Here is a 13278-nt window from a genome sequence, read left to right as displayed (position 1 = left end):
GGGATTTAAGGGGATCCTACCTCAAATGTTGATTTGAATTAATTTATATTTCGATTGTTGCGTTATTCTTGATTATACTACTGTTTTATCGTATTGTTAGAGCGTAGCTAACTTTGGCAACGTTTTTATATTGCGAGTGAGTTCGAGAGAATAGCTTGTGATAGGAACGAGTAGTATAATCCGTGGATCTACAATTTACATAGACATATAAGATTGGATACGCGCCGATAGTCATAGTCCTAAGGGTCGAAAACTAGGGGATTTCATAGATCGAAATGCGATTCACTCTTGATAACAGCGCCCGTTCTGCGCAAGCCAGGCTCGCGACGTGGCCCTTGTGGCACCGCCGCGCTTGGCTTGTGGAAGTGCTAGCGCCGCGACGCTGGGCAGTGCGGCAGCGCAACATTGTCCAGCGCCTAGGCGCTCGTCCATGACTTTTTAAAACACTATTTTAGGCTCATGTCTTCTATGTTTTGGGAAATATTCACACATCATTTTAGGATTTGTTTCAGGAGTTGATGTCATGGCTTAGTAAAATTATTAAAGGAGGTAAAGTCCCGAGCGATCTAGAACGTCATAAGAAAATTGTCATTTTGGGTGGTAAGCACGATCATTATGTCTAAGTATGGAAATTAAATTCTTGAACTCTTGTTAGTATGTTGCAGCAGCATCCCCAAGCGAGATCCAACGAATCCCTCAACGTCAAGTAAGTTTGTTGACATGCAAATAAAATACTTTTATGTTTTTGAGGTATGCTAACTATCTTGTGACCAATTATGTATGGGACTGGAAAGCGATAAAGCATGACTAGGGACCAATCCACCCCGTTAAATAATGAACGGGTTTAGATCAGGATTCGAAAGCAATTAAAGCATGAACGAGGACCAATCCACCCGTTAAAGCATGAACGAGGATATCATGTATGTGGCAGTGGATCTTCCCTGTCAGCCCAGTTCTGTGGTTTAGTCATATCAGGTGTATTTATGTATGGGTCACTTGCTTTGAAACATGTCTCTACGCAAAATAATGAAGTTTATGTATGTTCATGTATGTACAAGTACGCAAGCACGTTTAAGAAAAGTTTTATGTTTATGTCACGTCTATGTATGTACGTATGTAAGTTCAAGTTTAAGTGCAAGTTCAAGTTCATGTATGTACGATCTATTTTAAAGTTGCATGTGGTTTTATTACGTATTACTCGTTACTTCCAGTTTATACGTGTTGAGTCTTTAGACTCACTAGACTTGATCGATGCAGGTGAGGTTGAATTGGAGGAGACTAGGGAGTGGGGACCAAGGAGTTGTCTTGGACTGAGCGAGAGGCTAAACCCGAGGATCGCCATGTTTTAAGTTTTATGAAATGATCAAAATACTCTGATTTATATTACTGGTTATGAGATTTTAATCAAATGCTTTGGGCAACTTTATTTTTAGATCTTTCGTTGCAACCACTTTTGAAACGTACAGTTTATTTTAAATCGAAATTTAGAGTTGTTTTATACTTCAGAAAAATTTAATTTTTCCGCAAATTTTAAGTAGTAAAAAGTACGGTACGTTACGCTTCTAGCTAGCCGAGGAAGTTTTGATTTTTTTTCTCATTTGCTCTTTCTTCCAACAACGATCACTTGACTCCCTTGCATACCAAGGTGGGTTTTTGGTGAGGTTTTGACAAGAAAAAGGGCCAGTCACTGACTTTCACCACTACTGTATTCATATTTCGAGCGTTTCAAACACAGACACTTTACTAAACCTTTTTTTACATCATTCAAATCATATTATGTGTGTTTAATCATGTTTGAATGAAAAATATGAAACCTTCCTTTTATTTTCTTTTTTATGGCATATACATGATAAAACTTATATTTTATGCTTTTAATCCATGGTTATGTTGCACAAAGGGGCTGCCATGATAGGGTTATGAAATGTGAAATTTTTCAGCATGATTAAGGGTCCATAGAGGCTTGCCTAAGGGCTGGACAACAAGAGAAAAACAAAAAACGAAAATTGGGATCATATGGGAACTATGGTTTCGGTTTTAGATTTCTTCAAGGGGCAGGCTGTGGGCTGATATTGGGGCATGTCTAGGGGTCAAAAGGGGATCCAGTCATGGTCCTAGATAGGCCGAGAGAAGGCTGGTGCAAGGGCTAGGGAAGGAGTGTGCGTTTCGGGTCGCTTAACGCTTGTAGGGGCACAAGTTTAAGGTTGCAAGTGCTAGGGCTGTATAGGCTGCTCCAGTAGAGTTCTAAGGGTTCATTCTAGGTCCTAGGACAGTTACACAAGGTCTGGAAATGATGGTTAAGGGGTAGGATTGATGGATTGGAAGTTAGCTTGGGCTATGGTTTGATCAATTAGGCAAAAATTCAGTACGCGTTCTAAGCTATTCTGAAGGTCTTAAATGGTTTGATTTGGGTTGCATTAAGGTATGGTTAGGTGTTAATATATAAGCTATTGTTCAATTTTGGTTATGTTTTGAGCCGATTCAGGTTAAAACCGGGGCGTAAGGTTAAGTTTTAAAACAGGTTAAAACCGGGGCGTAAGGTTAAGTTTTAAAACGAGTTGGGAAATTAGTTGAGGAGCTTAATTTTACGTCTAAGAAATGTCTATGGGTATATTTTAAGGTTTCATGTTAAGTTTAGGGATGAAAAGTTTATGTTTAAAATTTGGGAAGAAAATATTAAGTTTTGAATTTATTCGATTTAAAAATGCTTCATGGTTTAGTCATTAAGTTATTAAATCGAAAGGCTCGGGTTTACGTCTAATAAAAACATTAGAGGACAAATTTAAGCTTATATATATGATGATTTGGGATAGGCTCGAGCCAACAAAAGTAAGAAAAAGTTAAAATCAAGAATTTTAGGGTCCAATGGTAAAATGATCATTTTGCATCCTGGGTAGTACGAAAGGCTTGGCAGTTCCCCGAAGAATCATAATACATGATAAATGATATTTTGAAAGGTTTATGAAAATATGGAATTTTATGATTTATGATAAAGTTATGCAATTTTCGCTGTTAAAATGCTATTTTTCAAATGTGGAAAGGACACGATATTTTGTGATTAAAAAGAAAAAGAAAAATATTTTGAAGAATGTGAATTGACTTTGACAAAAAGGATATGATATATGATTTTTGGGAATATTGTGAGGAAGAAGGCCCTAGAGGGAGCCCATTTATGGGAAAAGTCCCCATAGAAAGCCCAACGATCGTATTTCTATTTCACGTCGGTGACTAGTGCGCGTCCCCATACGTAATAGTGAGCTAAGACTTATCAGTTGACCAGAGGATACAACTAGTCACTTTCAAGGATCAAACTTCTCCCAAAACGATAAAAGATGGACAGTTTTATGATTTAATGATATATGATTATAAGATTTTACACTAGATTATTTAACTAAAAAGATTTATTTTAAAGCTGCATGTGTCTGTATATATGTATTATTTGTTATGTATGGTTAGAACCTCCCAGTCATTAGACTCACTAGGTTTAGATGGTTGCAGATGAGGATGATACATAGGAAGGTGCTGACGCTTGAGTGGATCGAGCCCGACAGTATACTCTTGAGGGACATTATTTTCCGCATTAGCTTGATAGTCAAAGTTTTAAAGATTTTGTTAATGCTTTAATTAGATATTATTATGTTTTATTTTGAAGTTCGGTTTTGGATTATTTTTAAATGTTGACGTATGATTTTGGTGGTTGATGATTTATGGAATTTTTATGCATTTACGATTTTTGAAAATTTGTGTGATTTTAATTAAAGTTTCGAATTTTATAAAGAAGAAAAAAAAAATTAGTATGATTTTAAAGTTAAAAAGTAGTGGACGTTTAACTGCCAAAGTTCCCCAATTCCGGTGATCTAATCTCATCGCAAAATTCTTCTAGTTTTTAGTGCAAATATGATGAACATAGCTTTCAATCGTGGACCTAATTATGATATTGAAGAACGCCATTATTTCCAGTTGCTCATTCGTAGGGATTTAGAAGAATGACAATTTCCGCTTAAAATCCTGAATATTTTGGTGTCCATCATTTATAATGCAAAGTTAAAAACTTTTAACAATTTATTGTTGAGATTTGATTCACACGAAACTCAAAAAAATTTAATTTGACTCAAATCTCAACAATAGAATGTTAAAAGTTTTTAATTAAATTTCTGTCGCGTCTAGATCGTTTGAAAGGGTACTCCAACTATCTTAAAAGGTTACGTTTGGTAGACCTGATGGGAGTAATAATATGTAGACAATACAGTGGATTATAAGGTGGTGTTGCATGGTATATAATACCTTGGATAAAAAATGAATTTTGTTTGCTTCCATTGTTAACCTTGTGATTGATTGAGATGGCAAAATATGATTTCCCGTTTTACCCATGTTCACTCTATTCTTTACACGTTACCTTCATCTACACAACACATCTCTTCACTTAGATTACAAGCCCAGACGTATGGATTACCCCATAGCTCTCCCTCGATGGTTTAAATTTCTTCCATCTCAAATCTGACGCGAATCCCCCAGAAATTTGTGGCAAACGATCTGGTAATGTAAAAATTTCTATTTAATTTCTATTTTGGCGATTTTTTTTCTTTTATACATGTAATCTATCTTGGATTGACGTCGTTACCACTCGGTTTGGTGGTCATCTCCTTCTCCTAGTTGCTACCGAAAATTATTTTGCAGGTTTGTGGGTGATTTTACCGTAGACAACCCACAACTTTCCTTTGAAACATAAATCGAAGGGCACAACCAGCTACATCTCCGAAATTTACACGATGGTGATTTCTTGTGTTGTTTCAGTAATTACAGTTTTGTGCAACTATCTTCGTGCGTTTGTTTTCTTCAGAGTTTTCGCAAAATGTTTGATCTCTTCAGATTTTAGCAGTTGTCAATGTTCTTAACTATTTACAAGTTTAATTAGTAATTGAATACAAATTCGTGTAACATATTATCATGTATTAGTTTGCTCTCTTAATTGCAGACCAAAACCTACGTGGTTTTCGTCGGTCGGAAGCCTGGAGTGTACGATAGATTGTCCGAGGCAAACACCCAACTATGTCGTTTCCCTGGTGCGTGTTACCAAGGGTATGAAAGTAGGGCGGCTGCAGAGGAAGCATACAACGATTCTTTACCAAAACCAGTTGCTGTCGACATTTTGAATGACTCTAATTGCTCAAGTTCTACTACTACTGCACCTTGTACTCCAGAAAAAAATCAAACTAAGACATTAGCGGACCTGGTAAAGGAAGTAGCTGAGTTAGGTCGTGAGAATCACAATCTAGGCATGAAATTGGAGAAGTTGTCTGAGGAGATAGGAAAGTTGTTGGAAGCAATGGAAAATGTTTCTGTTAGTAACTAGTTTTGGGTAATAACCTTTGTTCGGAATTTCGTAGTTATTAGTCAATCAATGTTTGAGTAGTCAATGTTAGTCTTCATTTCCATAATGTTAGTTTTAATTTGCACAATTTCCCAACTGTGGCATGTAATGCCTTTGTTGCCTGGATTTCGAGGAAGCAAAATTGTTTTCACCAGATGCCCAACTACTTGTGATTTTTTTGGTGTCACACATAGGTTGCATATCAGGTATGTGAAATTTGGTCTCTACTGTGAAATTGCTTTTTTGCAGTTCTCAAATATTTTCTGATTTGTGTGTGTGTGAATTAATATTTGTTGTGGATTGGACGATGTGAGTTGGACTTTTTTGTGTACTGGATAGTAATTGATTGCAAGTCCATGGTTCTTAGTAAATTGGTTATTGTTCCAATATTTTTAATATATGTAATAAAAAACGAAATATGTTGATCCTTTACATAGTTTATGTACTTTTGTTTACGGTATTTTATGAGATATTGGCCATGACATAGGCATAATACATGAGGGTGCATATTTAAGACAATTGAACTTGGATATGACTTTAAAATCTTTTTTAAGGTGTTGACCTACAATAGATTTCCATCATTACCATATTTATAAAGATTGTGTATTTAATGGAAGTGGTTGGTGACTTGAAGTAATTAATTTTTTCTTCTTATTTAGGTGGATCATATGTATTGTGTAATTCTCACTTCCAAAATTTTTTTTTGTACGTGTCTTTTGTCGGTTCTAATGCCTGTCTCTACCAAAAATTGTTCTCAAGAAACTGTGACTAGCAAGTACGTCGTGCCTTTTGTTGATCTAGTTTCTGATGATGAAACGTTTGTGTGCAGTGAAGATGATGTATATGGTACTGCACTGAAGTCGGTCGCAGCTGAGGAACGTGGCTTTCTCCAACAAAGTGTTCCGAAGAAGCAGAAGTTGTCCCACACACCAAACGTAACTGAGTCAGACACTCCGAAGATGAATGCACCTGTCCGTTTGAATGTTGAAGTCGGCACTAGTACAAAGAAAGAATGTATCCAGTTTCAGAAGCATGTAGCAAAGAATGTTGTTGTTATTGAACTCTCCTCAGATGATTCAGCTGAGTGAATGTACTCCCTACATTCAAATGTGGACTTAAGCAACAATCCTTTTGATGATTTGGAACTGTAATGTGAATAGTGTGTATTTTGTGGAAAAAGTTTGTTTTAGTGCTGATAACGGTGATGTCTGTATGCATGTAGTACTATGTATTTTGCTTCCAAATATATTTTGGTTGGATGTTGGTAACAAGTGAAGACATTGCACTGTGTAATCTATGTTTGTTTACATTGTTGGTGATATTTGAAGACATTGTACAATTTTAATGTCATTGCTGTTGTTAGGAGACGAAATGAGAACATTGACAGTAGTTGAGTTGATGAATTAAAAATTCAACATGACACAAGCTAAGAAAGACGCACACTGTTTTAATAAATTATGAAATGAAGTATATTTGATACAAGTTAAATTCACATTACAGTTTGATGTTATAACTTATTGCTACCGATCAACCTTTCACTTGTACAGAGGAATAAGTGGTTTTTAAATAGCATTATATACAAAATTTGATGTATCTGGTTTATCCAAAACCAAGAAGTGCACACGCATATGTGGTTGATCAAAAACTGAATTCCACCTTACATAACTTGATGTATCTGGTTTATCCAACACGCAAAAGATAAACAGTTGGTTCATCAAAAACTGCAAACACATCAACCAAAAACACCCTAAACCCGTTACCATTACTCACCACGCAACAATCTTTTAACAAAGCAAATCCTTGCACGTTCACCTAGTCGTTTGAACAGTGCCAGATCATTATGATTGTTGAATAGAAACTTAGCGACAGCCACTTGTTCGTCCTCCGAAAGCTCAGTCAGACTTTGCAATGCAGCCAGTACCGTATCTTACACTACTGAAATTTTCTCCTGAGAAGAAATTTCCTTGATCAAGTGTGACATCGTATCTTTCGTTATGTGAGCGAGGTTGTTGATTGCTTCGACTATGGACTCATCATGCTCGTTTATTTTCTTCCTTTTCTTACTTTTGGAACTTGCACCTTCAACTGATTTTGACGTAGGCGTATGCGTTTCGGATATGGAATCATCAGCACCGTCGGTAGTGTTAAAAGTACGATTATCCCCGAGGAACTCTTCATGAGGTGGTTCGTTACCCAGTTTCAGAACTTGTTGCAACACATTCTCAAAATGCTTTGATTGATCCCCAGTTGCTCGATCGTTTCCAAATATTTCACACCAGTCACCGTAGTGTGACCACTGTTTATGTCGCAATGATCGTAAGCTTGGTTCGTGCTGCAGCAGATGCAATTTACAATGGTTCAGTGAATGAGATACGTAACTGAAGATCAAAATACGTGGACATACATACCTTCACAATAGATTCCCATGTCTCATCTGTTACATCGATCGTGTTGTCAGTGTCATTCCATCCGACTCCACTTTTGGATAGCAAAGTGACCAAAATACTATGCGTTTTCTTCCACACATGAATTTTTGAATTTATATGAGGATTACCACGTAAAGTAGTACCTGGTATTGCTGTCTGCATTGCGTTCTCCAACAGATTCAAGTATCCCGCTTTAAAACCATTCTCACTTTTCCAACCCTTCGTGATAATCTCTTTAAGCGACTGTATTAAGATGTCTTCCTCACGACCGGTACAACTTCTCTGTGTCTTATCCACTTTCTTACACCGCCCACTGCTACTCGCAGAAGCTGCTACATTGTCCATGCTTACAAAAAAGCTTCAAGTACAAAGTCTGTCATGATATCAAAGTAGTAAGTATATATGATATTCAATGCCAGAACTGTAATGAAACCAACACTGTTGATGACACATAGTTCAAACATTAGCATTCACGAACAAAACAACCCAAAAAAAGGCACAATAATCAAACAGATGAAAGATGTCCAACTACAGATCACACTAACAATGAATCTTTAAAATACAAATACAACAATGTTAATTGTATGTGTTCCACATTGACATTGCGAACTCATCTCTCCAACTATCCCACCCACTAGATGACTCGAAAATGCTTATATAATCATTCTGTGTATCATGTACAGGGCTGCCAACATCGTAATCATTTTCATCCAATGGATCGTCAGGCATTTGATTACAGATGAAATTGTGTAATATATGCACGCGAGAATTATTTGGTTTTGAACCGCTAAAGGGTAGAACGATGGACTTCGAAGAATAGCCCATCTCTTTTTCAGCAAACCAAATGCTCTCTCGATAATGTTTCTTGCTTGCGAGTGTCGCCAATTGAAGAGCTCTTTGTAATCTTGTGGTGCGGATGTCCTATTTCCCCAAGCATCCCTATGATATCTTACTCGCCTGTACGGAGTCAAAAATCCCTCGACATTGGCGTACCCATTATCACAAAGATAATAACAACCTGCAAGATGTTTACATGTCATATATAATTTATAACGAAGCGAGAAGACAATTTCGACAAAATTTAACACTGTAGTTGTTAACATATTACCTCTTGGAACTTTGAAGAGATCATCCCGAGTTAACGCATTTCTTAATACTCTTACGTCAGTCGCAGAGCCCTCCCACCCTGTAAGCGCGTAGACAAAGTTCATATTGCGGTCAGAAACCCCAAGCACATTCACTGCAATAGTTCCTTTTCGTGTTCTATATCTGGCTTTCTCTCGAGCAGGAACGTGTACACCGACGAGTGTTCCATCCAATGCACCTAGACAACCCTGAAATAAATAAGAGAATTAAGACTTTTATTTGACTAAATAAGTACTGAAACTACATCTCAATTAATTCTGTTAGAAATTGTACCTGAAACCATTTCCAAGAGTCATTGTCCCAGTTCTCATCCACAGGAGAAGGCTTCACAAGAAATAATGGATATAACCTCATCAAGGCACGCATAACATCATGAAAATGTGAACTGATTGTTTGTCCACTTCGCATGTAATCATGACTAGTCACCCGATTTTTTTTATGATGCGCCAAAATTGACAAAAACATGGCCACCTTCTCTTGCACTCGGACATATCGAGAATCTGTTAATCCTCCTACATTCATTAGAAGATAGCACAAGCTTCCGAAGGCATTGCGATTCATTCTAAGATTCACCACACACTGAACATCTCCAACATCAATGATCATATTCAAATGGCGTACTTGAGCATTGATTCTTCGTGTCATTGTGTACGATACCGGTGTTCGACGACGGACACGACCTCGCTGCCCAACCATTCTTGTACGTTGTCGGATTAGAAGACACAACATCAATAAATTTCGAAACAACAGTTGTTGTACCACAAGAACCAGTAGCATGTTTCTACGTTTCATGTCCATCTTCGCCACAACACTCAACAAATGAGAACACATTCACATTTAGTGGCAAAATTAAGACTACAAACAAAACATTGATACAACATTTATTGCAATTTCTGCACTTGTGGACTTATATGGAAGTTAGAAAGAAAGCCATCACATTACAATGTAAACCTGTTCCCGTGAATTGTTCTTATTGAAAATGAAGGCAAGAGCAAAAACCTAAAGAATATGTGTCATCAATGAGTATTTGTCTTACTCACAAATAATGAACAAAAAACCTATTACATATTAGCAGTTAATAATTTTAGTCACTGTATTTCAACTTAAACATGTAAGGTAATATGAAGAGAACACATGATATACCAATATAATTGAAGGAGCTATTCACTGGTCCACCCAACAGCGAAGGATCGAATATGGAACTGAATGTGGCTAATGCTCTTCAAGTTGAACAGAAAATGCATGTACTGCAACTCTCTTCCACTGATTTCAATAGGGCTGAGAAAGTATATTAGTTCAGATGAAGGTGAAATAAAAAATCAAATTGACGACAAACAAGGTCAGAAGCTGAAGTTGTAACAATTTCTTTAAACTGCCAATCACTCACCATCCCGTAACCTTTGTTTTCCTTTCTCTTCAAAATTCCGTCAGATTCGGCAACTTCAAAATTGAGGAAGCCATGCATAGCGGCGGCTCTGATACAACGAGTGAATAACTCACCTTGTTCTTATTCGCAGCTTATTACACAAGTAGGGCAAAGGGCATTTATGGAAAAAAAAAAGGCGTTGGCTTCGGCACCGTACAAAATGGGATTCCTAATACCTCAAAGAAAATGGGATAGGTGTCATCCGTTTTCACAGGTGAACAGTGGCTTAATCACGCCAATGGGGTTATCCGTCATGCATTTATCAGTGAGTCAAACGCTTGACTGGTATCCCTATCCTACGTTAATCCTATCTACCAAACACTGCGAAAGGGTACTCCAACTATCTTAAATAAGACACATCATGAGCTTTATTATGAATGTTTATTAAGATTCAACTACGATATAATAGCCTAATGGTAGACCAAATCCGATCCCCGGGGCAAACTCTTGAATATCTGACTAAGATTGCTTAACTAGTTTGGTGATTTTAAAGCATGCCTAGGACAAATCTAGGTCAACTAGCTTTAGTTCCTTTACGTGTATCATCCAATCATCATATCACTGGAAACCGAGTGTGTTTTAGCAACATGGCACTTCCTCCATATCATCTCATTTTTATTATCTAAACGGTTATTAAATATTAGTATCAATTAATCATTCCAGAAGCATAATTTTATATGCATAAACTTACATATTATGTACTTAAAACCACATTCTAAATGATGAAGCACGACTGTTACATTACAATAATGCAATAATTATTTATTATCCAACATGGCCGGTTTAAGACACTATCATGCAAAACATGCCAGCGGCCATTCTGATCTTAAGTACAATTGAAAGATTTAGAAGTTATATAATAATGCAAAATAATCTTTATTAAATTCAAATTTTCGAAAATGTTTAGTTAAGAATCGTGTACACGAAAAACCAGAGTATTTTATTTGGTTTCTAAATAGAAAAAGAAACCAAGTTAAAAGTTCAAACCTCTGAGATTTTTTAAACGCATTTAGTTTAATCACCAAACGTTGGAAATTTGGAATATCACGCGTTAAACGACATGACTATATATATATATATATATACACACACACACACACACACATATATATCAAACATGTAATTAAGATAAATGAATTGACTTGCTAAACCCCACACAATACATGCGCAACCTGCATTGTCAACTCTGGAAATGAAGAACAATTCTTCGCCATTTATATTCGTCATTAGGGTTGCGTTAGTGTATTATCACGCCATTACTCTTAATTACCATCTTGATGGAATGAATACTTCATCAGAAATCAGTGGCATGAAAAAACGGGTTCCGCCGCTGATGGAGGCGTTCCGAATCCTCACCGTTGCCGTCCTCAGCCTTATCCTCCCTCTCTCATTTCTCCTTCTTGCCCGCCTTTTTGTCACCCGCTACATCGGATTAATCTCCTCATCCCACGATTCATTTAATTTTTGCTCTATTTTCTTCTTTTTCAGCACGCAGCCCATCATTCTCCAGCTAATGGTTTTTGTCATTACTCTATCATGTCTAGCTCATAGCTTAACCGGTAAATTGGTTTTTCTACCTAGTCAATCCTCATCGGAGCCCTTTGTGCGGCCCCATTTATACGTTGCATGGATTCTTCTCTGCGTTTTCCATATTTACGTGGGCCTTGGGGTTGAAGGGAGCATAGAAGCCGGAATCGATGGCTGCGGTCTCGGTCAACAGAGGAGTTTCGTATGTAGAGTGGTTTTCTTTCTTGGGTTGCATGAGACAATGCTGTTTTGGAGCAGGATGGTGGTGAAGCCCGTGGTGGATGACACGTTCTTTGGTTTCTCGAAAGCTGAGGGTTGGACGGATAATGTGTTGATGGGGCTGAGCTCGGGTGGACTTTGGTGGTGGCGTCTGCGAGAGGAGGTGGAGGCGGTTGTAATGTTGCCGGAGATATTGGGAATCGGGGTGGTGGGTTTCGTGTGGTGGTGGCTGTACTGTTCGACGGTGGCGATTGGGGTGGTTGTGGTGGTCAAAGGCTGTATTTTTACTTCGGTAATCATTTTCAGAGGTAGAAATGTCTTGGAAGGGGAAAGCCGTCCCGACCATCATCCTCAGAAGCTTGATGTTGAACCGGTTTGATTAAACATATACATACATGTATATATAACTATATGTTTGTATGTATTAGGACATTCTATGCAACGAATTATACAGTTTGACAAATAAATTTCATAAAGTATTTTTGAAATTATTCTCACAGGAATCTATAATTATCTCGTGTGTTTATATATATATATATATATATATATATATATATATATATATATATATATAATTTGAAAATATATTTCAATTTCAAGCAGAGTGTTGTGAATTTCTACTTCATTGTTTGTTATGGATGATTGCCTAATAATTATATAATAATTGAAGTTTCTTATTTACTAATTAATTTCTTAATATTCAACAATATTATTAAATTTTGATTTACGATTATTATATATTTTAGATAGCTCATGAGATCTTAATTTTTTGTTAGGTTGGATGTCTTGTTCTCAAGTTCTTGAGCACAATTAAGAATAATTAAATTGCAATTATATTATGACTTTTTGGTTGAATGTCTTTTCAAATTCTTAATTCACTTAGTATTCCCATATCATATTTTCAGTTCAATTACACTATTCATAAAAATATTAATTAAACATAATAAATAAATTTGGACTATGTCTATTGTGAGACGGTCTCACGAATCTTTATTCGTGAGACGTGTCAATCCTATCGATATTGACAATAAAAAATAATATTTTTAACATAAAAAGTTATGGTTTTTCACGGGTAATCCAAATAAGAGACCTGTCTCACAAAATACGACCCGTGAAACCGTCTCATATAACTTTTTACCATAAACTTGTGACAGTTATGTTACCCA

The 13278-nt window shown here is 36.7% G+C and overlaps 3 protein-coding genes and 1 long non-coding RNA gene across 4 annotated transcripts; 2 read left to right on the top strand and 2 right to left on the bottom strand.

Annotated features, from left to right (window-relative positions):
• Positions 1–4212: 4212 nt before the first annotated feature.
• LOC140809735 (uncharacterized) lies at positions 4213–6722 on the top strand. Its single transcript, XR_012113163.1, has 3 exons — positions 4213–4769; positions 4973–5436; positions 5524–6722. It is a non-coding gene; the product is annotated as an uncharacterized lncRNA (long non-coding RNA).
• Positions 6723–7007: 285 nt separating this feature from the next.
• LOC140810357 (uncharacterized) lies at positions 7008–8139 on the bottom strand. Its single transcript, XM_073168227.1, has 2 exons — positions 7777–8139; positions 7008–7700 (listed from the first exon to the last, which is right to left on the bottom strand). Exons 1-2 carry the CDS (start codon positions 8137–8139, stop codon positions 7296–7298), a joined length of 768 nt encoding a protein of 255 aa, XP_073024328.1. The 3' UTR covers positions 7008–7295.
• A 151-nt stretch (positions 8140–8290) lies between these two features.
• Positions 8291–10405, bottom strand: LOC140810356 (uncharacterized). Its single transcript, XM_073168226.1, has 5 exons — positions 10277–10405; positions 9883–9939; positions 9214–9738; positions 8903–9128; positions 8291–8812 (listed from the first exon to the last, which is right to left on the bottom strand). The coding sequence occupies exons 1-5, from the start codon at positions 10403–10405 to the stop codon at positions 8448–8450; spliced, it is 1302 nt and encodes a 433-aa protein (XP_073024327.1). The 3' UTR covers positions 8291–8447.
• Positions 10406–11558: 1153 nt separating this feature from the next.
• On the top strand, positions 11559–12491 carry LOC140810355 (uncharacterized). Its single transcript, XM_073168225.1, has one exon. The coding sequence runs from the start codon at positions 11559–11561 to the stop codon at positions 12489–12491; it is 933 nt and encodes a 310-aa protein (XP_073024326.1).
• The last annotated feature ends 787 nt before the right edge of the window (positions 12492–13278 follow it).

The sequence above is a fragment of the Primulina eburnea genome, chromosome 13 (genome assembly GCF_022965805.1).
Source record: "Primulina eburnea isolate SZY01 chromosome 13, ASM2296580v1, whole genome shotgun sequence".
Classification (NCBI taxonomy): Eukaryota; Viridiplantae; Streptophyta; class Magnoliopsida; order Lamiales; family Gesneriaceae; genus Primulina; species Primulina eburnea.
This window is presented reverse-complemented; position numbering and strand designations above follow the sequence as displayed.